Consider the following 22,870-nt stretch of genomic DNA (forward strand, 5'->3'; position numbering starts at 1 on the left):
GGAAAAGGGAATATGTGAGCCATTTGTTTACAGGTAGGGGTATATATGAGCCATTTGTTTACAAATAGGGGTATATATGAGCCACTTTCATAACAAGGGGTATATCAGCTCTAAATGACAAAATTGAGGGGTATATCAGACCCTTTTCCCAATTTATATTAAATAGTTTAAAATAAACATGCAACGCATGTTATGAAAACTAATATAGAATAAAAATATAGTTTTAACAAATATATATATACTAAAATTGCAAACTTCTAGTAAGTCTGTCAAGCAAAGAACTAGGAGTTACTATTGAGGGTTGACGATAGTGTTTTACAAAGCAAATTCATACATGCTTTCCGGCGATTTGTTATTCTCTTCATCTTAATATATATATAATACTTTTTAAATTTCAAAATTCAATATTTTTTAAAAAAAAAAATGAGTTCCTTTATATCTTTTTGTACCTTAAATTATCAATATCTGACTTATAATATTTTTTAGAGTTTCAAATATGTATATTTATATAAAAAAAATTCAAAGTGTCTTACTGATTTTGCAATTAAAATTAAATTGTTTGACTCTTAAATATAAGATTACCTCACAAATTGAAACAAATTAAGTAGTACATTTAACTCTGGACTTTTTAATTTTATCATCTCACAAGAAATGCATAAAACATAACAAATATTAAAATTATAAGTTAAGTATACAAGGAAAATAAAAAGAGAAAAACACATGAGTTTATATTGAGAGTAAAAATATAGAAGATCTATTCTTTACAATTACAAAAAAAAAAATTGAGGGTAAAAGAGGAAAATTATAAAATAAAAAATATGTAAATAGTCATTATTAGCAAGAATCAAACCCTTGTCTTTAGACAAAGCCTTCAAACTAGCTATAGAACCAAAGCATCTATTAGGAGATTTATTCCATTGGTACTAAGCGTTTAATATAGTCAATTTTTAAAAAGATTACATTACATGTAGATAATTTTATGTCAAAAGGGTATATACGGGCATGTTCTGTATTTAAAGCGCGTCATGGTAAAATCGTTTTTCTAATATTGAGTATAGTAGTATTTCCTTATCCCTTTGAGGATAAATTGAAATTTAAAAGTCATTCGAGAGAGATCAAATATAACCATAACTGATTCATCAAAGTATATTTTATTATCTATTGGTTTTAACAATTTTTTTCTTTCATTATTTCATATGAGACGTAAGGTATAATAATTTCAAAAGAAAATGTAGAATCCCTAGATTATCGTACCACCATTTTTGCCTTGTGTCAATTTTGATCAACTTATTTTTAGGTATTTTTGACGTTTAAGTAGTTTCTTAGTTTTGGAGGTGTTTAAAAAAGTTATTTAAGTGCTTTCAAGCACCCATTTTAGGTCAAAAAATTTTAAGAAATAAATTAAAAGTGGGATATCATCTACTTATGACTTTTAACTTTTAACTTTTAACTTATAAATTACTTTTCGTAAGTTATCCCAATTCCTATAAGCTATATACATATATATGAAATAACTGATCTAATCATAACTTATTAATATATATTATCCCACGACAACTTTGTCTCTATATGGAAGTGTCTTTATGTATAAATCCAATAAAATTTTCTCGTCCCTCTCATGTGAGATAACATCTCTTTATTTCCAACAAAAACCCAAATATTGAACTTTCAAGAAGTAAATAGAAGACTTCGATAAAAATTCTTTGAGATACTTCAATTTTAAACAGTAAGTACTACGTACTAGCTAAACCTTTTCACACGCGAACTCTTAAGAAAATGATGTTATCAAACCTTATATACAAGTTTGGATTGAGAGGTACAATATTAGTTCCAATACATATCATATACAGACAAAACTCTCATCACATGTGGGGAAAAAAAATGTGTTATGAAAAATTAACATGAACAGGAGAAGGATTATTTCTACAAACAGGACAAGTCCCATTAATCTTTAACCATTCATCAATGCATTCAGCATGAAAACAATGTTCACATTCAGGTATGCATCTTACTGTCTCTTTTGGATGATACTCTGCCAAACATATTGGGCAAATTCCATGATTTGGCCCTGGAATTCTCTTACTTTCACCTAGAACAACTTTTGTGTACGATTCGATCGTCGAATCGTCCAGCCCAATTGACGTTTCCGGTTGTGGTACTACGGCTGCTCCACCGGCAGTAGTGTTCTGGAGAGCAGCCGCGGAGCGGCGGCTGTCTCGGCTTTGCTCATAGCAAATGTAACATGTCACACCCAATGAACATGTGATGGCTGGTATCACTAAGGCTAGTGCAACTATTCGGAATATTTGTATACCTTTTGTATTGCCTGTAAGTAAAAGTGTTAATTATGGTTACGTTAAGACAAAAGAATGTTAATTCTGAATTTATTAGTTACTTTTGAGGCACGATATCAGCCTATTTTAAAGTATTGGTGCATTTAAATATAAATGTCCTAATTATTCCTTCATAAAGTTTGACATTAGATTACTATATAAGAAGAGACAAGTTGACATTTCAAAATGAAATTGCTATCATCTTCGTTTCCCTTAGAATAAGCCTTATAAAAGTCAAACTGTCCTTAGCCACATAAATAGCTTTCGTTGAATACTCTCAGCTAAACTAATTACTTCTCAATGTATTAATTAATCAAATCAAAGTTTGAATGAAGAAACAGTATTGTTAATATTAGATTGAGGATAATACTACCAAAACATAAAAGGTAAAATCGTGAGGACTTGATTCAAAGCAAACAATATCATGTTATTACAGAACAACAAATCCAACTAATTAGGGTTGGTAAATGGGGAAAATATACTAGTGTATGAATAAAAAGGATATTTACCTGTTCCAGGAACATCAAAGCATTGAATTTCTCCACTAGTTACATTCTTGAACCCACAAAGTTGTCCTTCTACTTCGCATTCTTGGCAATTCGGTTCATCCCATGTTAAAACAAGATCATTATTAAGGTCACTTGAGAAAACTGCCTCATATAAAGGAGTCCACGAGACAGGAATAGAAAAAGTGTTATCTACTTTACAATTATACAAAGTTACCATTTGGCTAGCAAGGTTCGTTGACGAAGTAGCCAAAGTGGAGATAGTGGAATTACTCATACAACTAATGACATGGAAAGACATGACCAAATCTGTCGAACAAGTCAAGAAAGTATAGTTTCGATAGTAAACTGGCTTCAGGACAGAAGAAGGAGGAAGCTGAAAAGTAGTAAGCCGTTTAGGAAGACAATCAAATTGATCGTAGACTTGAATTTCTTGCATGAGGTAGTTGATATCGCGTACATAGAAATCCCCTGCACTTGGAAGACTTAAAATTGCTCTGCCTTGATTATTGCATTTAATATTGAAACTAGGATTATATGTACAAGGCTCTTCTATTCCAAAAGGAAATCGTATGTCAAAACGATTATTTCCACAAATGGAATCCAGGGGGCAATTATTGTCTCCATATACAGATGAAAAAAACAGAAAAGAGACAAAGAAAACTAGCAAATTGTCCATATGTTTCAAGAATGAAATCACGATATAGATAAACCGTTTATATTAGATTAGAATAGAATTTAGAATAGCAAAGGGGCATAGATAATTCCATTTATTTATTTATTGTTTCAAAAGTCAAAAGTTCGAGTTGGTGATCATGCCAGAGAATTATTCAATCAACAAATATAAAATCCAACTTATATTGTAGAGTTGAATAGAGTGAAAGAGGACGTGTTGCGTGCCGCAGGTCAGCGCTAGAGTTTAAAAAAATTAATAGAAAATACACAAGTACAGCGACGGAAACACAGTTTTTACCAAGTGAATTCAAAAATATAAAGAGGTAAACACACGAAGAACCTAAGAGATTAAAAATATTTGTTATACATACACTTCGGCTACATTGAAGAATTCAGGATCGAAGAAGTAGAAGAACTAAAATAAATTGTACTACTTTGATACAATAAAGAAAAATAAACAATATAACATTGAGGAATTTTCTGACTAATTTTCACTATACACAACAAGTATTTCTGCAGAAACAAAAATAGAAAAAGAAAATAGAATGTACACTTGTCTAATTTCTATTGTGTCAAGAATAACAAATTTAGACTCTATCTTCTCACCTCAACTAATTATCTATAAAAAACTTATACTCCTCCGTTTCAAAAATGATGATCTAGTTTGACTTAGAATGAAGTTTAAGAAAAGATTAATCTTGTGGTTCTAAATTAAAGTTGTATCAAATGTATCAAAATGCCCTTTAATCTTGTGATCTTAAACATGTCACATGGAAAATTAAAATTAAAGTTAAAGTGTTGCCAAAAAAGGAAATGAGTCATTCTTTCTGAAACAGACTAAAAAGAAAATAAGGTTATTCTTTTTCGAAACGAAGGAAATAGTATTTTAATAGTCGTCTATTATGCCATTCCAATCCATGAGCTATATTTTGTGCTGTGATCAGAGCGGATCGGAAGTACTTGATCGGGGATTTCGGGATTAGTAACTTTTATCCGAACTTTATATTTATACATAGAGAATCGATTAATTACATAAGAAATTAATAGTTGGAAACTCGTAAATGAAAGGAGTTGTTGGATAGCAAAGAAGGAACCCCAAGCTTAACATCCTGGATCGGTTTAACTTTCCCTTATATTTCACAAGAATTGTCTAGAGCAGAACTTAGGTTTCATAAAACCCTTTCTTCTTCTTCTTCTCATCATCTTCATTTTCATTTCTCCCATCAACTAGCTATACTTCTTCAAGCACGAATAATAATTATCTTACAAGAATGATCTTAATAAACATTCAATGAACAAATACATGTTTGAATTGAGATATACAATATTTTATTTCAAAAATGGGATGTTGAAAACAATCTAAGTAACTGATAGATTGTTTGTATTATTGTGTTCGTTAATTTAAAAATACATTTATTCTTGAAAGAACATGACTATTCCGTAAACTATTGGTCATTATTTACATAACGTTTAACAGTAACCCTATTGAAGTCCTCTTGAAGAAATGTTGTTTTTCAGATAGTGTCAAACGTGGCTTAGAATTGATCACAAACAGACAAGAAGACCACTACTTCTTGAATTATTAAACGGATACTACTCTTCTTCCTCCACTACTGATATTGACTCAATTCGTAACCCGTGTTCTTAGGACAGGAGTTGTCAAAGTGAGTTATTATACTTTTGGTCCGGCATTACTGGCATCAATTGAAAAATATTGAGCACATCAAACGTAATCTGTATATATATATATGAATTACTTTATTTGGGGAGAATAATATCTATACTTGAGATCATGATGAAAATATTACTTTATCAATTTAATGTCCACAAATAAAGAGATGATATAGTGATATATTTAAATTCGAGACATCTGGTTAAGAATAAAAGAGTACTTACCATTTCATCACAAACCTTGTTGATTATTAATGTTTTAATTGTGCATTATGCTTAACAATAATAAGATTTTGAGTAAACCGTAGTACTATTTATTTACTATTATTCGAAAAATCTGATTTTGAGGTGTTTGGTTTAGTGGTTGAAAGTCAATAATAAATTTTAGTGTTTTGTATAATTTTGAAGAACTTGAGATGAAAATTTGTTTAAAGTGTATAATTCTTCAACTCCCCACAAAATGTACTATATTATGAGAAACATTATAAATTAGTGAAGGACTACTACATATAGTTTGTAATATATAAATCTTAAGTTGAACAAACACATTTATTAGTGAAAGAATATGAATATTCTGAAATCATCTTTTTAAGAAAAAATTGTTGTAACATGAAGAAAATTGCTTGTATTTTCTCTAATATGTATACTAGCAATATCTTTTGATTTTTCAACGCCTCAAATCATTTCTTCTTTCGATTGTGTTTTCCTATTTTTCTATCAGTAACAAAAAAAAATGTATAATTTGAAAGATAAGTGGATGTACAGACAAGAATAGAGATGTGGGGAAATAATGTGCTATACAAAATTAACATGTACAGGGGAAGGATTATTTCTACAAACAGGACAAGTCCCATTAATCTTTAACCATTCATCAATGCATTCAGCATGAAAGCAATGTTCACATTCAGGTATGCATCTCACTGTCTCTTTTGGATGGTAATCTGCTAGACATATTGAGCAAGTCAAATGATTTTTCCCTGGAACTCTTCGACTTTCTCCTAGGACAACTTTTGTGTACGACTCGATAGTTGAATCATCCAGGCCTGTAGTGATTTCTGCTTCATGTGGTACAACGGCTGCTCCACCACCACTAGTGGCCGGGAGATCAAACAACGATTGCCGGATCTCTCGCCTTTGGTCATAACAGATGTAAAATGCCACACACATTGAACATAAGATGGCTGGTATCACTAAGGCTAGTGCAATAATTCGGAATATTTTTATATTGTCTGCATTGCCTGCAAGTAAAATAATCATATTAACGTTAAGACAAAAGAATGTTTTCATTCATCAAATCTAAATATTCCAAATCATTCATCATATCTAAATACTTCAAGTTGTTAAATAAAATAACAAAATTTTTAGGTGATAAGAGTTATCTTATGCACGACCTCAACCGATTTTAAAGTTAGTGGAATAATACATAAAATGTCTTAATTATTCCTTCATATAAAGTTTGAATTAGATCACTATATATAAGAAGGGCAAACTTGACCATTACTTATTAATAGATAATTATAATGAATCCTTTGAATATGTAAGGTATAGATGGATGTTTTTTATTAGTGTAGGATCAAAATTGTGCAGACTTGGCTCAAAATAGACATTAACACAATATATTAATATTTTCTTCAGGCTAGTTTAGCCCAAGACACCGAGCTGTTGAAGAACAACAGACTTTATGTTTATTGCAAACTTGAACATGGTTGATTGATAACATTGGACAAATATTGAAGTATAAATGAGAAGAGTGTGTAAATGGAGAAATAGTTACCTGATCCAGAAGCATCAAAGCACCGAATTTTCCCAGTAGTTGCATTCTTAAATCCACAATAATTTCGTTTTAGTTCACATTCCTTGCAATTTGGTTCATCCCAGGTTAACACAAGATCATTATTAAGGTCAGTTGAAAAAACTGCATCATTTTCAGGCGTCCACGAAACAGGAATAGACACGGTGCTTTTAACACTGCAATTATACAACCTTTTCATTTGGTTTGCAAGGCTCAATGAAGAAGTAGCCAAAGTGGAGATAGTAGAATTACTCATACAATCAATAACACTGAACCGAGACCTGACTAAACCTGTCGAACAAGTCAAGAAAGTATAGTTCCGATAGGAAGCAGACTTGAAGACAGAAAGAGAAGGCATTTGAAAATCAATAAGCCTTTTCGGAAGGCAATTAGATGGATCGTAGAGTTGAATTTCTTGTGTGAGGTAGTTGATATCGCGTACATAGAAATCCCCTGCACCTGGAAGATTTAGAATTCCTCTGCCTTGATTGTTGCATTTGAGATTGAAACCAGGATATGTACAATGTTGAAGATTTTGTGGCCTTTGTAATCCAAAAGGAAATCGTATATCGAAACGATTGTTTCCACAAATGGAATCCAGGGGGCAATGATATTTTGCATAGACAGATGAAAAGAGAAGAAAAAAGACAAAGAAGAGTAGGATATTGTCCATATTTTTCAAGAATGAATATCAACACGGATACACCACTTATATTATACTTACTAGATTAGAATTTATAAATAGCAAAGACATAGCGAGTTACATTTATTAATTAGTTGTTTCAGAAGTCAAAAGCTTGAGTGGTGATCATGCCAAAGATGTCTATATAGTGAGCCTGTTCAAACAACAAATATAAAATTCATTTTATGTTGTAAAGTTGAATAAGACTGAAAGAGGATAACATTTTGCCGCAGGTAAACGCTAGAGTCAAAACAAAAAAGTGAATAGCATAACACAGAGCTGCTCAGATAAGGGGTTATCATAGCTTTTGGTTGTCAGTCATAATAGTCTTGTTGATGTATTCGTTGGGCTAACCGTTTCTTCTTGTGTTAGAGTTACACGTTGGTTGGGAATGTACAGTGATTTTCTTATATGAACTTGGAAAATTATCCCCTAGCTTTTGAGATTGAGTTAGGCTATTTTTACATGATATCTGAGTAAATTCATCTCAGTTTATACTCCCGATCACACTCCAATTAGGCCTGGGCGTAAAGAGGGTGTTAGAGTGATTTTTCAACATTCAACTACGAAAGACCCATAAGTTTAAATATTGTTGATTCAGAAAAGGGTTATTACTATTGTTAATTTGAGAAAAGGAACAAAAAAACCATTAAACTAATAAGTTGGTTCACTCATAAGTCATACCCTTGAAACTAACAATTCTTTTTTTATTTATTTATTTTTTAAAATATTTTTTATGTGTCAAATATCTTATCGGATAAATAAATAAATTAAACTCATCTCAACTAAAATTTTACCCATATTTTATCCAAGTCAAAAAATATACCTTTTCAAGACCTAAATTTATCTTAATTTTATAAAAAAAATCTAGTAGTTTTCAGTATTTGTTGTAGCTTTTTATTATTAATTATTTTTTATTTTTGGTTTTGGCTCCTGTTTATTTGATTTTTCTCTATTTTCAACGAATTCTTATTAGGATTAAAGATATATGACATAAAGAAAAATAAATGGCTACGATAATTAATTAAATCAAGATTATAAACATAATAAAAATACTTAATATTTCATAAACAAATTAATAATGCCATAATCATAATAATATTATTTTGTCTATAATACATTTTAAATTTTTCTCTCTTTTTCTACTTTCTTATGCCTACGGGCTACGAGTATCTATCTTTTTTCTAGAAAAAAATTGAGTTAATCTTTAATTACAATTTCTTGTGGAACTCTCTTTGATATTAGTTACACAAAGATTTATTAGTAAATAAGTTATCATTTATTTTTATTTTTTAAAAAGGGAAGAATAGATATACACTGCGTATAATTGGGGTGTTACTTGTATTTTTTTATAATATATTAATTATCTAAAACAAATTTTAATTAAAAGACCAAAGTAAATACAACAATTATTAGATCTTCTTTAAAATATTTTTTGTGGTCTTGAAGAGGTATTGAATAAATTATGTAAAAATTTATGAAAGGTGGGATTTTTATTTATTCAATAATAAAATGACGCTCATAATAAATATTAAAAAAAAAATTAAAGAGATGTTTGTTAGAAGTGAGACAAAAAGGTAAACGGAGGTATATTTAAATCAAAAAGCTGAATCTTTGTTAAATTAAGTGTATTTATAAATTTGTGATAACATATAATCACAAATATTTACTACCATATATTTCAATTTAATTTGTTTTCTTAATTTCATTTTTAGTTTGTTTCACTAAGAATGTCTTTTTCCTTTTTTGAATTTTTTTTTTCAATTTTTCACATGACATATATGTCTACAGGATTAAAGAGCCTCTGGATTTTTGATACATTTTAAATGTCTTTCGTTTAAGACCACAATATTCAAATTATTTACTTCCTTAAACTACATATAGTGTCAAGATCCAAAAAAAACAAATTAAAACAGAGAAAATACTTATATAAAAAAACTTAAATTTATTAGTTTAACGCCTTAAAATATTTTGATATCTTATTACAGCTTAAAAATCTACCTAATTTGAAATCATGTCCAAACCGGCCTATGTAGCAAACAAAAGAGTATGATTTGAAAGATAAAATAAATATACAGACAAGACTCGAAATGTGTTATGAAAAATTAAGATGAATAGGGGAAGGATTACTTCTACAAACAGGACAAGTACCCTTAATCTTTAACCATTCATCAATGCATTCAGCATGAAAACAATGTTCACAATCAGGTATGCATCTTACTGTCTCTTTTGGATGATACTCTGCCAAACATATTGGACAAATTCCATGATTTGGCCCTGGAATTCTCCTACTTTCTCCTAGAACAACTTTTGCGTACGATTCGATCATCGAATCGTCTAGACCGATAATCATTTCCGGTCGTGGCACCACGGCTGCTCCCCCGACACTAGTGTTCGGGAGAGCAGCCGCCTCTTGGCTTTGCTTATAGCAGATGTAACATGTCAAAACCAATGAACACATGAGAGCAGGTATCACTAACGATAGTGCAACTAATCGGAAAATTTTTTTAGCTTTTGAACTATCTGCAACCAAAAATTAATCATAGTAATGTTAAGGCAAAATAATGTTAATATTGTTAAATTAATACGCCATGCTAGGCTTAAAAAAAAGAAACAAGTTTGAAGCCATTTCAAAAAAACCTGACGTGTCAGTCAATGATTATAACCTTACCCTTTTAGCTTAAAATTAATTTTAATCAGATTCTCAATATTCCAAATCTTTCGTTATTTCAGAATTTATTAATTTCATTAAGGTGATACAATGATATACATCATCTTATGCACGATTAATACATAAACACTTAAATATAATTTATCTCTGAATTATTCTTCCATTAAGTTTGACGATATTGGATTACTATATAACAAGGGCTAACTTGACATTTCACAATGAACTTTTTAATAAGTTTGGTCAATGGTTATTCACAGTTGATTCTACCAATATAACAATTAGTACAAGATTATTTCTACATTATCCATAAGCTATCTTTTTTCCTTTCTTAAAAGTCGTGTCTTTAGCCACATAAATACCTTTCGTTGAATACTCTTATCTAATAACCTGGTAATTCTAATTATATAATCAATTACTCCTTCTGTTTCTATTTATATGTCGTCCTTACTAAAAATAGATGTTTCTTAATACTTGTAATTTCACAAAATCAATGCATAAATGACATTATTCTTTCTATTTCAGTACTTATCTATCTTGAAAGTATTCATTGCCATCAGAACCCGACCCACGTTGAATGATGAGACTGCACCAACACTCGTTAACTTTGGTAAAATATGTGTATATACCCTAAGAAACTATTAAATCATACATTTTGCACAACCTTAAAGTTTAATTATATTTAGTGCAGAAACCATATTTTACCAATATACTTGTGTTTTTGTCACAGCTCAGGCTATCAGTGACCAGGTCGACATGGTATTATCCCTTAATCGTCATTGAAAATTTTGTTTGCTTTATGTTAAGTTAATGGTGACCACGGCATCTTCATATCCTGAATCCATCTCTGATTGCCAACTTAAGCTAATGAAGATTCGAGCAGAGAGTTGATTGACACTCTTAGCCAACGTAAATGGGAAAAATATATACTAGTGTATGAATAAAAAGATATTTACCTGTTTCAGGCCATGTTAACACGAGATCATTGTTGAGTCTACTTGAGAAAGCTCCCTCTTCATTACGAGTCCACGAAACAGGAAGAGACGCAGTGCTTGTTACTTTGCAGTTATACGAACTCAATATTGTTGATGAAGCAATACCCAAGTAAGAAGTAGCCAAAGTTGAGATAGTAGAATTACTCATGCAACCAATAACATTCAAATAAGGGTTGAGTGTATCTGTCGAACAAGTTAAGAAAATATAGTCTCGATAGTAAACTGGCTTGAAGACAGAAGAAGAATGAAGTTCAAACTTAGTAAGCCGTTCTGGAAGGCAATTATATGGATCGTAGAGTTGTATTCGTTGTGTGAGGTAGTTGATATCGCGTACATGGAAATACCCTGCACCTGGAAGATTTAGAATTGCTTTGCCTTGGTTGTTGCATTTGAGATTGAAACCAGGATTATATGTACAGTGCTGATTTTGTGGACTTTCTAATCCAAAAGGAAATCGTATTTGAAAAGGATTATCTCCACAAATGGAAACCTCAGGGCAATCATTTTTTGCATAGATAGATGAAAAGAGAAGAAAAGAGACAAAGAGGACTAGCAAATTGTCCATATGTTTCAAGAATTACTTTCGATATGGACAGGTTGATTATATTAGAAATAGCAAAGGGGCATAGACAGTTCCATTTATTTATAACTGCAGTTGTTTCAAAAGTCAAAAGTTTGAGTTGGTGTTCATGCCAAAGATGTTATAATGAGAGCCTGTTCAAACAACATATATATAAAATCCAACTTGAATTATAGAGTTGAATGGAGTGTATAAGAGGACATGTTGGCGCAGGTAAACGTTACAGTTTTAAAAAAAAAAGTGAATACAACAACATAAGGACATGTATGAGCTTGAATAAAGCTGAAAGGATACAGATTACTCAGTCATAACAAGTAGTAGTAAGACGCTTAAATATATGTAAATGCAAAACAAGAATGGTTTGGGTACAATATTACATTCTATTTGAATTTTCTAGGTATAACATGGTGGAGTAGCCAATTTCCAACTTGTTGAAAGTGGAGCAACTGTGTCATTTATAGAGTAATATCTGGTATTTACTGATTTTGTTTTTCTAACGGTGGTACGCGAGTCCATTTGGGGCACCTCCAACTATTCCATCAGGTACTTGCATTCTTGCAACAGTACAGATATTCGATAACTTTCTGCCTAACAAGTTGCTCAGATGTTCTGATGCTAACAGTTTCATCATTCTTTCTTGACGTCATTTATTGCAAATTTATTGACTACTACTGCATAAGGGGTTATCATAGTTTTTCATAGCCAATCATAGAAGTCTTGTTGATGAGACAAAATATAACCAAGGTATATCTTTTTCACAACGATCACCACAAAAATTAAAGAAAGGTAGTAGTAGATACTATCAAATGCCCATGAATGAGAGGCAAATGAAAAATTTTCACAAAATTTATCTGAAAACTTCAATCTTTACATGGCATGTGACCAAAGTATTTGACTAAGGTGAACCAGCTAAGCTTCTACTGAACCACAATGATGTTAATTTACGCCCAATAAGCATATGTACAACTTCACATTGGGATTTACAAATTTCAAAATGCAATATGTAAAACAAACTACGCACTAAGAAGAAGCTAAGTTAATAGAGCAGGAGAAGGATTGTTTCTGCAAACAGGACAAGAACCATTAATCTTTAACCATTCATCAACGCATTCAGCGTGAAAGCAATGTTCACATTCAGGTATGCACTTCACTATCTCTTTTGGGTGGTACTCTGCAAGGCATATTGGACAACTCCCATGATTTGGCCCTGGAACTCTCCCACTCTCTCCTAGGACTACTTTTGTGTAGGACTCGATTGTCGAGTCATCGAGGCCAGTAGCCGGTTGTGGTGCTACTGTTGTTCTGATGGTGATACTTTGGATTGCAACGGAGGTGTGGCTGGATCGGCGACACTCCAAACAGAAGTAACATGATACACCAATTAAACATGTCATGCCTGGAATAAGCAAGGTTATCGCAATAAATTTGAGAACTTGTTGAACCGGCCTTTTGTTACCTGCAAGTGAAAAGCATGGTAATTTTGAGGCTAAAACGTAGTCATATTTTATCTTATAGATTTATTATTGCTAATATAACTTAAATTGCTCATACATCAGGCTCAGTCGTTTAACCGTGTTGAGTGATATATGAAGTTATTGGACTATTTCACTAATTTATTAACTATAAGTTTATTGAATTGTTACAATCTATACGGAAATGATAAAATGACATATATCATTTGCACGATCTCAATCAATCAGCTAGTTGCTGAATAATACCATACTACTGGAATAGAAGTCAGCTTTTCCATAAGGATTGACATTTGATTACTGTATTAAAATAAGGGGCAGATTGGCCTTTCAAATTTGCCAAATGCACTTACCAATATTTGTGACGAATACGAAAATGTTTATTCCCAGTGAGACAGATAATACTAGATTAATCTAACATCAAAATAAGTATTATAGTCATTTCCGTATTATCCATTAAAAACCAACTTTACTCCAAAAGCTTCCTACAAATCAAAGTCAATGAGTCCTTAACCATATTGATTATTATTTTTTACTATTCTCACCTACTGTTGAAATCCGCTTATATGATTTCCCAAATATAGTTTGTCCAAATCTAAAAAGTTACAAGGACAGATTGTCAACCCCGATCACTGAGGCATAATTGTATAATTGATTCTACTCTCAGCTACTCGAATGCAAATACAAAAGAGAAAAACGAAAAGGAGACTATCATTGAGAAAATATTTACCTGTTACATGACTATCAAAGCATTGAATTTCTCTGATAATGGCATTCTTGAACCCACAAACACCGTGGTTTACTTCACACTCTTGGCAGTTTGGTTCATCCCATGTTAACACAAGATCGGTAATAAGGTCTGTTAAAAAATCTGATTGGTATTGGAATGCCCATGAAGCAGGAACGGATGAATTGTTAATTATGCTACAGTTATACAAACTTATCATTTGGCTCGCAACACTTGGAGAAGTAGTAGCTAAAGTTGAAGTAGTGGAATTGCTTAGACAACTGATGGCATTTAACCGAGACAAAACCGAATTGGTTGAACAAGTCAAGAAAGTATAGTTCCGATAGGCAACAGCTTTGAAAAGTGAAGAAGGAGAAAAAGAAGTGCTGAAATTCATCAGACGTTTTGGGAGGCAATCAGATGGATCATACAGTTGTATTTCTTGGGTTTGGTAATCTATATCACGTACATAGTAATCTCCTGCACCTGGAAGACTTAGAATTGATCTACCTTGGTTGCTGCATATAAGACTGAAACCTGGATGACTGCAGTTCTGAAGGTTCTGGCTCCCTTCTATTCCAAAAGGAAATCGTATGTCAAAGTGGTTATTCCCACAAGTGGAATCTGGGCAATCGTATCTTGCGTAGACAGTTAAGCAGAGCAGAAAAGAGAAAGAGATGAACTTCAGAATGTCCATGTATTTCAGAAAGTCAATTAGGATATGGACAAACCCCCATCAGAAATAGTGGTTTGCCAAGTATTTTCAAAGATTCAAACCATACAGAATATGCATTAACTTATTAGCTGTTTCAAAAGTCATTAGTTTGACCCGACAAAGATGTTATAAAAGCCAACTTATACAATGTACTTATAAAGAGGATGTTAACAGCTCAACTTCCTTTAAATACTGCTATTGGAAATTCATACCAATTGGATACTAAAAAAATCAATTGATTTATTGTTAAGTGTTTTCTATTAGAGGACAAGAAAGCATAAGCCACAAGGAAAAGTCAGGCTGCAAGTTATGATTTTTGCCTGAGCTAGTTTGGCTAGTAACTAATATATTACAAACAAAAATCATCTACTAACAAAATATGCATTTTTTAGGTGGAGTACAACCCGTTTGAAACTTGTTGATAAGGGGCTGATTGTTGTATTTATGGAGTTATATCTAATATTTGCTGAAAAATGAACTCTGATTTGTAGACAGTATGATTATACTTGGCAGTTGTTGTAAGATTATATTTGGTAGTATTTGACAAAATCACTGGAGCTGCTCTGACATTCTGATTGAAACAATTTCACCATTCTTCCCGGACTTCATGACATGGAATTTTACGTGAAGACCTGCCACCACAATATAACAGTAAGTAATGAGTGAGAGATGAAGTACAGTTTGTCGCTCACAAAAATCGAAGAAACCAGGGTTAACATACCTTCATTCTCTTGCAAGTTTGTATTAACTGCTACTGCATAAGAGGTTATCATAGCCTTTGGTTGCCAATCATTGGGCTTTCCTACCCATGACTTGAGATCAAGGACAGCTGAACATGCATTACAGATACACAGCAACAAAAAGTTAAATCTCATATCAAGAATAAGTCATGGTCCTTTGTTCATTATCAGGATCTAAAGTAACAGGAGTTGTCTTTCCAATAATTCACGTGACTACGAATCATCTACGTACTGAAAAGTTGGTGTTTTGTTGTACTGATTCATGAAGAACCCAAGAAGGGGCCAGAATGAAGCTTCTATGTTTTGGCAGTTAGATTTTGGAAAATGATGGTGTTAGACTAGATTGCAAAGCTAACAGCAACATATAACTATGTCAGTGAATTGAGCTGTTACCAGAAGTTGAGTGATCTTTGAGATGTTTGATATCAAATATACCAGCAGAGGCTCCATTAGCTTGCTTCTTCTCGTTGTGGGAACCTAGCAACTCATAATCCCAGCTTCCATCCTGGTATCCTTCACTTAGGAACAGTTCAATATGTCTTGCATCTAATACCTGCATTGTTCCTGCATAGAATAACACATGATTAAATTTTTAGTCATCTTTATAGAACTTTTGATAGGCAGGAAAAGCTATCTGGGATATGGACTAAACCTGAAAGGAGTAATTATGGAATAGTTTAATTTGCACAAACATAAAGTGGCAATTTGCTGTTCACTGTTCAATTAGTAGAAAACCTCCTAACGATTAAGCACAGTAACCTTGTTGTTCCTTTCTAAAATATGATAAACCCAACCAGCTTACCATCACATGTGTTGAGGTCACAGACTGGGCAACGAACAAGCTGCAAATCTGGAAGAAACAATAAACAAAAGTTTTTAAAAAGTAATGCTGATAAGAAATTCTTTTACACAACCACGAAATTTACCAGCAATCCAGATTCCACTCTTGACATTTCTGACCACACAGCACCCGTTTGACTCCAACATCTTCTCTGTTGTCTTCTCCTTAAGGACTTTCAAGGGAGGGATCAAATTCTCTGTCAAGAGTGCATTTTGCGAGTCAAAGGAAAATGCTCCAATGCGCATCCAGTCTGATCATTCGTTCAAACAACTTAAAGGTATCAGCAACCATTGAAAGAAATTGTCAACACCTCACTGCAATGTGCTGATACCAAAATTCACCATATAAAGCAAAACTGGAGGGGTTATACCAATATGTTTATCCTGCTGGCGGAACTTGTAGGAATGACATCCATCTGCAACGAATAAATTTATTCGTTACAGTAGAGAACCAGATATTTTCAATGTCACTTCTTATTTAAACTGTCAAACTCATGTAAAAAGAGAGACTGCTTACTAAAGGCTGCTGCATATAAGTTGATCCATTTGAATGCTACTTTTCCAGGGTCAGGAACCTGGAGGTCTCGCAAGCAAGCATGTTTCCATATGATGTCCTCCATAATGATACGATGGAACCATTTGCTAGTTGATGCAAGCATCACCAAAGATCTTCCATCCAAGAACTTAGCAATCTCTGTCCACAGGTCCTCTTCGTACCTTATGGTATTCAAATAGCCATAAATTCAGTCTCAACATTCACAACCAACTTGATAACTACCATAAGATACACAACAAAGATAATCTCAGTTATGTTCATGGTCATGCAGATGATATCACTTGAATAAAGAAGCTGATATTCTAGAGTTCAAAGCATTGGCTTCTGTGATATAGCTAACTGTTTGATTTTTATTCGCAGTACTACATACACTAAGGTGACGTCAAAAGAAGGACAGCCATTAACAATGCTCTTAAACTTGTATTCACAACCTTATGCTTATCCACCAACCAGGATATTTGTAAACTCAATTTAATTAAAGCTTTGAATTCGAAGCTAAAAATTGCATTTACAAGAGTCGAGAATGGGACTTTTAATACAGTTATTCACCCTCTTATAGAAAAGATGGTGTAGTATCAGTTATCAGATCTCAGATAATATTCGAACTTGAATTGAGTACTAGAAAATTTGTGGATCAAAGAGCAGTCAAATGAAAAACCTCAGCCAATAAACGCATTTGACAATTGCAGCACAGCATGCATTTCAGTATGCAGAGCAGCTGAATTTTAGCTAGGATATTAATGTGCTTCACTGTTGAATCCATGGAACATAGAGCATTGAACTGATTGAGAAATCAGAAAGCGTTGATTTCAAATGTATCCACGATTGTTTCTTTTCTTCTATAGATACATAAAATTAAAATGTGCGGCAACACAAAGTGTCTAATATACAGTATAGTGGCCTTCTTAAATGTAGTATCATCTGTTAGTGAGGAGCATTTTAATATTATTTCACTAACATCATCTACTTAGCTGACATTCAAAGATGAATTCATTCTTTGCTCAAATTCGTGGATCAGAGAGAATCGAACTGCAAAACATTAATCAGTAAATGCATTTGATAGTTGTTACTAACACACATGTAATAAGCAGAGCAGCTAAGTTGTAGCTCAAATGCAATTTGTGCCACATTTAAATTCTAGAAAATAGAGCATTCAAACTCCTATAGAAAGCAGAAAGCCCTTGAATCCAGAAGTTTCAGCAATCAGATTACTTAGTTTCTAAATACACACTATAGATGCAGTGCCAGAGAGAGTCTAATAACACTTCTTTTAACACTGTTTCGGATCGCCTTCATATTGATTCGAAGGCATAATGTATCAGTTAGGAATATTTAGCCAATATTAGTAATTGAATTGATTTGTAACTCAAATTTGTGGATCAAAGAGCTTGAACTGTTCAACCAATAAACGTATTCAACAATTTTCTGTACAAGACAAGTTGCAATAAGCAGAGCAGCTGAGAATTTTAGCTCAAATTCAATACAAAGCATCTACTCAGCCAAATTTTTTCAATCCGGACGACTTATATCTTCTAGATACCATAAAATATGCATGATACAGCGAAAGAATAGATTCGACTATAGGAGTAATTTCAGCAATCAATTTTTCACTAATATTCAAATAGAAATCGCTTCTCACTCAAATTTATGCATCAGTGAGCATTGAACTGCGAAATGACAATCAGAGAGAATTTGACAATTGCCGCATTACAGAGAATCAGTACAAGCATAGCAGCTGAACATTAGCTCAAAATTCAATTCGTTTCTAGTTTGAATTCATAAATTTAGTGCATTAAACTGATACAGAAAGAACCAAACACCAATTTTCAAATACTTTTGCAATGGATTAAAATACAAATATGCAGAAAGAGAGAGAGAGAACCAGGAGAAGATAGAGTGAGGAGTGAGAAATTTCAATCGAGGAGATACACAGCTACAGAGCGGTCTTGTTCTCCTCATACGCTTCCCCATGGTGATCTCTAAGATTTGAAATGACTATGCGAAGTTCAAATTGAAGACGTGTTAGCTATTTATAGGCGCGCCAATGCTTGGATTCAAACTACAGAGGCTTTCATTTCATCAGGGAACATCCACTGGGCCCAAGAAAAGAAGGCCCATAAAGCGGATCTCAGCCTGTTATCGTTCTGCTGCTTGCGACACTGGGCCTGAAACCCATGCTTAGATATTTTGTCCCTAAATGTGCCTTCAATATAGCTTGTATGAAATTATTTTTTGGACAAGTTAGATTCAAGTCTAATTTGTTTATAGGAAAAAGGGTCTGATATACCCCTCAACTTTGTAATTTAGATCTGATATATCACTTGTTATAAAAGTGGCTCATATATACCCCTACTTGTAAACAAATGGCTCACATATACCTTTTTCCTTTAACGGAAATGAAAAAAAATAATTTTAATCTAAATATTTATTTATTTTTTCTAAAAATATAATCCCATATGAGTAAATTTAATCCTCGTCAAACATATTTTTTTTGACTTTTTTTTGTTTCAATGACTAATTTATAATTATTATTTTGATAATCAAATTTATTTATGTTTTACTAATATTCTTGTAAAACTTATTGTAGATGACCAAATTTTTTCTTCGAATACGAAATTAAATTACAATATACACAAAAAAATAGTTTAATTTTTTTTCTTTAAACTAAGGAATGAAAGAAAAAATAAAATAAGAATAAGAAACTCAAATAATTATAATAAAAGAAGTCAAAAAATAATTTATGTATGAAAAAAATTAAAATATATCTTGAACTTTGATAGAAGAATCATATATACCACTAAATAATTTTTTTAAAAAAATTAGAAGTAATAAATATAAATTTAAAACTAATTTTTTATCTTCCGTTAAATGAAGGGTATATGTGAGCCATTTTGTAACGGCAGGGGTATATGTGAGCCGTTTGTATAACGGTAAGGGCATATATGAGCCACTTTTATAACGAGGGGTATATCAGCTCCAAATGACAAAGTTGAGGGGTATATCAGACCATATTCCCTTGTTTATATACTTTTCTTATCATTTTGAGTTTAACGTTATGAGATTCAAAAAAATAAAAAATCATATTAAACTTTCAACATCAAGTCAAGTCAAAATATGACAAACAAATTGAAACGAGGTAATAAAAAAAGTATTTTTTCATATAAAAAGAAAAAAAAGAACTTAGCATTTCAAAACGTATTTTTAGAAATTATATAAACAATTTACATCTTAAAAAATCTAGAAGAATAAATTTAAGTAAAAAAAAAGTTATTATTCAAAAGCTTAATACTTCCAATTTATTTTTCGCCTTTAGGTGACTAAGTGTTCAATAAAACTTGTTTGTTGTTCATTGAATATATTTTTAAAAAAAAAACAATATATTTCAGACATAATACTATTAAAGATGTACTTTTTCAGCGAGTAATAAACATTTTAAAATATGTGCTTGCTGTAAATTTCCTTTTTGTGTGTCGAATTAGGAAATTTACGGAAAGCGCATTTTTTTTTAAAAAAAAAGTTTGTTACTGAGTAGCGAATTAGGAAACTTTTATTAGTCCGTTAATGGAATGTACCGTTTAACTATTACTAGTAATCCTAACGCGCACCAAATTGTTAAAAAAAAAAAAAACGAGTAAGAACTTAACATAAAGTTTCCTAATCCAAACTGAATTTAATAACATCCTAATTAAGTCATTCCTTTATAAATAGTAGTAACATCATGCAAAGTTTACACATGAATTGAACAATGACTACAATAAGACTATTTGGCAATGACATCAAAGTCGCAGAGAAGAAGGAGGAAAAGAGCATAATGTTATTCGGAACACGGATTTTCCAGTCTCCAGCGAACAACAGTAACGATAGATTTATGAATATGTCAGATTTGCCTCCACGAAGTATGTGTTTGTCTATTGAGTCATTCCATGGGAGTAGACCGGTTTACGTGGGCTGGAAATACTTGGAGAACTCGGATATCAACGCGAACTTGAGCAGGTTCTTAATTCCAGTTGAGTGCTACTCGAAATTACTCTACTACATGAGTAAGTTGGAGAGAGAAAAGGTACTGAACAAAGATGATAGAGGTATTAACGTGAGTGTAATTGATCCAAAGGGTAATTTACATGACATGAAGTTTACTGGATGGAAGAGTTTGGGGAGACTTGTGTTTAACAGAGGATGGAACAATCTTGTTAGAGATAACCAATTTAAAAAAGGGGATTTACTTGAGCTCTGGCATTTCAGAATGCCTAATAATAAACCTTGTTTTGCTATAAATATCATTAGGTACTAGTACCATTTTCGTATTTACCTTTTCTCCTGATTTTCGTCTTTACATCTAATATGAATCTTACATTTTTCTTAAATGTCTTGGATGAAGAGTAATAATTAGTCTATTGTAATGGGATATTACACTTCATATAAATTTTTATTCATTTTCATTAAAACAAAAAAAAAATCTATAAAAGAAAATAATTAAAAAAATTGCACAACTTGCTATTGATTTTTATAGGTCTAATGGTAATTCTAAATTATTGAATTGTTAAAATCTACAAAATTGAGGTAAATTGACTTTATCCCAAGAAGATATTCGGAACCTCGACTATTGTTTTTTTTTTGCTTAATATTTACAGTACTATGTAGTGTTACAATATTTGAAGCTAACGTGAAATAGTCTAAATTCATTTGTTTTTCTTAACAATTTCTCATGTGATGCAGATATATACTTTTGAATATTTTTTAAAAATTATTGAATTCACATGAGTTAGGAAATTAGCACGAGTTGCTTTATTGAGTACTCGCGACATAATAATGACTATATTTACAATGATATTTATGTGATTGAGATTATCAAGAAAATTTGCTTCTAAATAGTTATTGTTATGTAAACAGTTCTCGTTTGTTTTATTTATTTACTTGTTTTTAAAATATTTATGTATTTTAGTCAAAGAAAAATTGATATGATTTATAATGATATCGGGTTGAAGGATGTATTAATTTTTTACTATTATTATTTAATTGCTAATTTTATTGAGATAGATATTTTTATTATATAGATATATATTTGGGGAGGTATTTATATTTCAATTGAAGTATTATATATGTCTTGAAAGCATTCTCAAGTTAACAAGATCATTCAACTACAAAATATGTTATTTTTAAATTTTCTTATTTCTTCATCATCTTTTCTTTAAAAAAAAGTCATAGCAAACAAGAAAACATGTGAATCATTTAAAAATGATAATTTGGTAAAATAAATTTTATATTAAATAAAATGGAATAAATGTGCAACATATATACGGGAAATTTTAGAATGCAATGTTGAATTACCATTTAGCCCCTATACTAACTTTCACATATAGCCACTAAAAATAGCCTAATTACTCACATAGCTATAATTTGATAATTACAATTTGTAACTACATGTTATAAGGAGGAGAGAGGCGAGAGAGAGAGGTGAATTGTATATGTATATTGGTTAGATAATTGTATATTTATATATGAATTTGTATATATGGCAAGCAAGATTGGGAGAGAGAGGAGAGAGGAGAGAGGCGAGCGAGATTGGAAGAGAGAGGAGAGAGCGAGGAAAAAAAGTGGGAGAGAGGTGAATTGTATATGTATATTGGTTAGATAATTGTATATTTATATATGTATTTGTACATATGGCAAGCGAGATTGGGAGAGAGAGGAGAGAGGCGAGCGAGATTGGGAGAGGGATGAGAGAGGCGAGCGAGAGAGTGGGAGAGAGGTAACTTATGTATGTCTATTGGTTAGATAATTGTATATTATATACATATGCATTTGTATCAAAAGCAAGCGAGATTGAGAAAGGAAGGAGAGGCGAGTGAGAGATGTCAGAGAGCTGGAGAGATGTGAATTATATATATATATATATATATATATATATATATATATATATA

At 31.8% G+C, this 22,870-nt stretch overlaps 6 protein-coding genes across 6 annotated transcripts; 1 reads left to right on the forward strand and 5 right to left on the reverse strand.

Annotated features, from left to right (window-relative positions):
• Positions 1–1,768: 1,768 nt before the first annotated feature.
• On the reverse strand, positions 1,769–3,518 carry LOC107030047 (putative RING-H2 finger protein ATL21A). Its single transcript, XM_015231453.1, has 2 exons — positions 2,843–3,518; positions 1,769–2,326 (listed from the first exon to the last, which is right to left on the reverse strand). Exons 1-2 carry the CDS (start codon positions 3,516–3,518, stop codon positions 1,887–1,889), a joined length of 1,116 nt encoding a protein of 371 aa, XP_015086939.1. The 3' UTR covers positions 1,769–1,886.
• A 2,455-nt stretch (positions 3,519–5,973) lies between these two features.
• Positions 5,974–7,650, reverse strand: LOC107031909 (putative RING-H2 finger protein ATL21A). Its single transcript, XM_015233418.2, has 2 exons — positions 6,960–7,650; positions 5,974–6,423 (listed from the first exon to the last, which is right to left on the reverse strand). Exons 1-2 carry the CDS (start codon positions 7,648–7,650, stop codon positions 5,981–5,983), a joined length of 1,134 nt encoding a protein of 377 aa, XP_015088904.1. The 3' UTR covers positions 5,974–5,980.
• Positions 7,651–9,754: 2,104 nt separating this feature from the next.
• LOC107025285 (putative RING-H2 finger protein ATL21A) lies at positions 9,755–11,887 on the reverse strand. The gene is made up of 2 exons (XM_015226074.1): positions 11,284–11,887; positions 9,755–10,182 (listed from the first exon to the last, which is right to left on the reverse strand). Exons 1-2 carry the CDS (start codon positions 11,885–11,887, stop codon positions 9,755–9,757), a joined length of 1,032 nt encoding a protein of 343 aa, XP_015081560.1.
• An 855-nt stretch (positions 11,888–12,742) lies between these two features.
• Positions 12,743–14,855, reverse strand: LOC107030693 (putative RING-H2 finger protein ATL21A). Its single transcript, XM_015231962.2, has 2 exons — positions 14,102–14,855; positions 12,743–13,358 (listed from the first exon to the last, which is right to left on the reverse strand). Exons 1-2 carry the CDS (start codon positions 14,793–14,795, stop codon positions 12,934–12,936), a joined length of 1,119 nt encoding a protein of 372 aa, XP_015087448.1. The 5' UTR covers positions 14,796–14,855; the 3' UTR covers positions 12,743–12,933.
• A 222-nt stretch (positions 14,856–15,077) lies between these two features.
• LOC107008268 (probable F-box protein At3g61730) lies at positions 15,078–19,018 on the reverse strand. The gene is made up of 8 exons (XM_015207230.2): positions 18,832–19,018; positions 16,911–17,110; positions 16,765–16,809; positions 16,480–16,644; positions 16,356–16,403; positions 15,947–16,117; positions 15,535–15,642; positions 15,078–15,445 (listed from the first exon to the last, which is right to left on the reverse strand). The coding sequence occupies exons 1-8, from the start codon at positions 18,918–18,920 to the stop codon at positions 15,363–15,365; spliced, it is 909 nt and encodes a 302-aa protein (XP_015062716.1). The 5' UTR covers positions 18,921–19,018; the 3' UTR covers positions 15,078–15,362.
• A 1,676-nt stretch (positions 19,019–20,694) lies between these two features.
• LOC107025295 (B3 domain-containing protein At2g32645-like) lies at positions 20,695–21,240 on the forward strand. The gene has a single exon (XM_015226085.1). The coding sequence runs from the start codon at positions 20,695–20,697 to the stop codon at positions 21,238–21,240; it is 546 nt and encodes a 181-aa protein (XP_015081571.1).
• The last annotated feature ends 1,630 nt before the right edge of the window (positions 21,241–22,870 follow it).

Source organism: Solanum pennellii, chromosome 1 (genome assembly GCF_001406875.1).
Source record: "Solanum pennellii chromosome 1, SPENNV200".
In the NCBI taxonomy this organism is placed as follows: Eukaryota; Viridiplantae; Streptophyta; class Magnoliopsida; order Solanales; family Solanaceae; genus Solanum; species Solanum pennellii.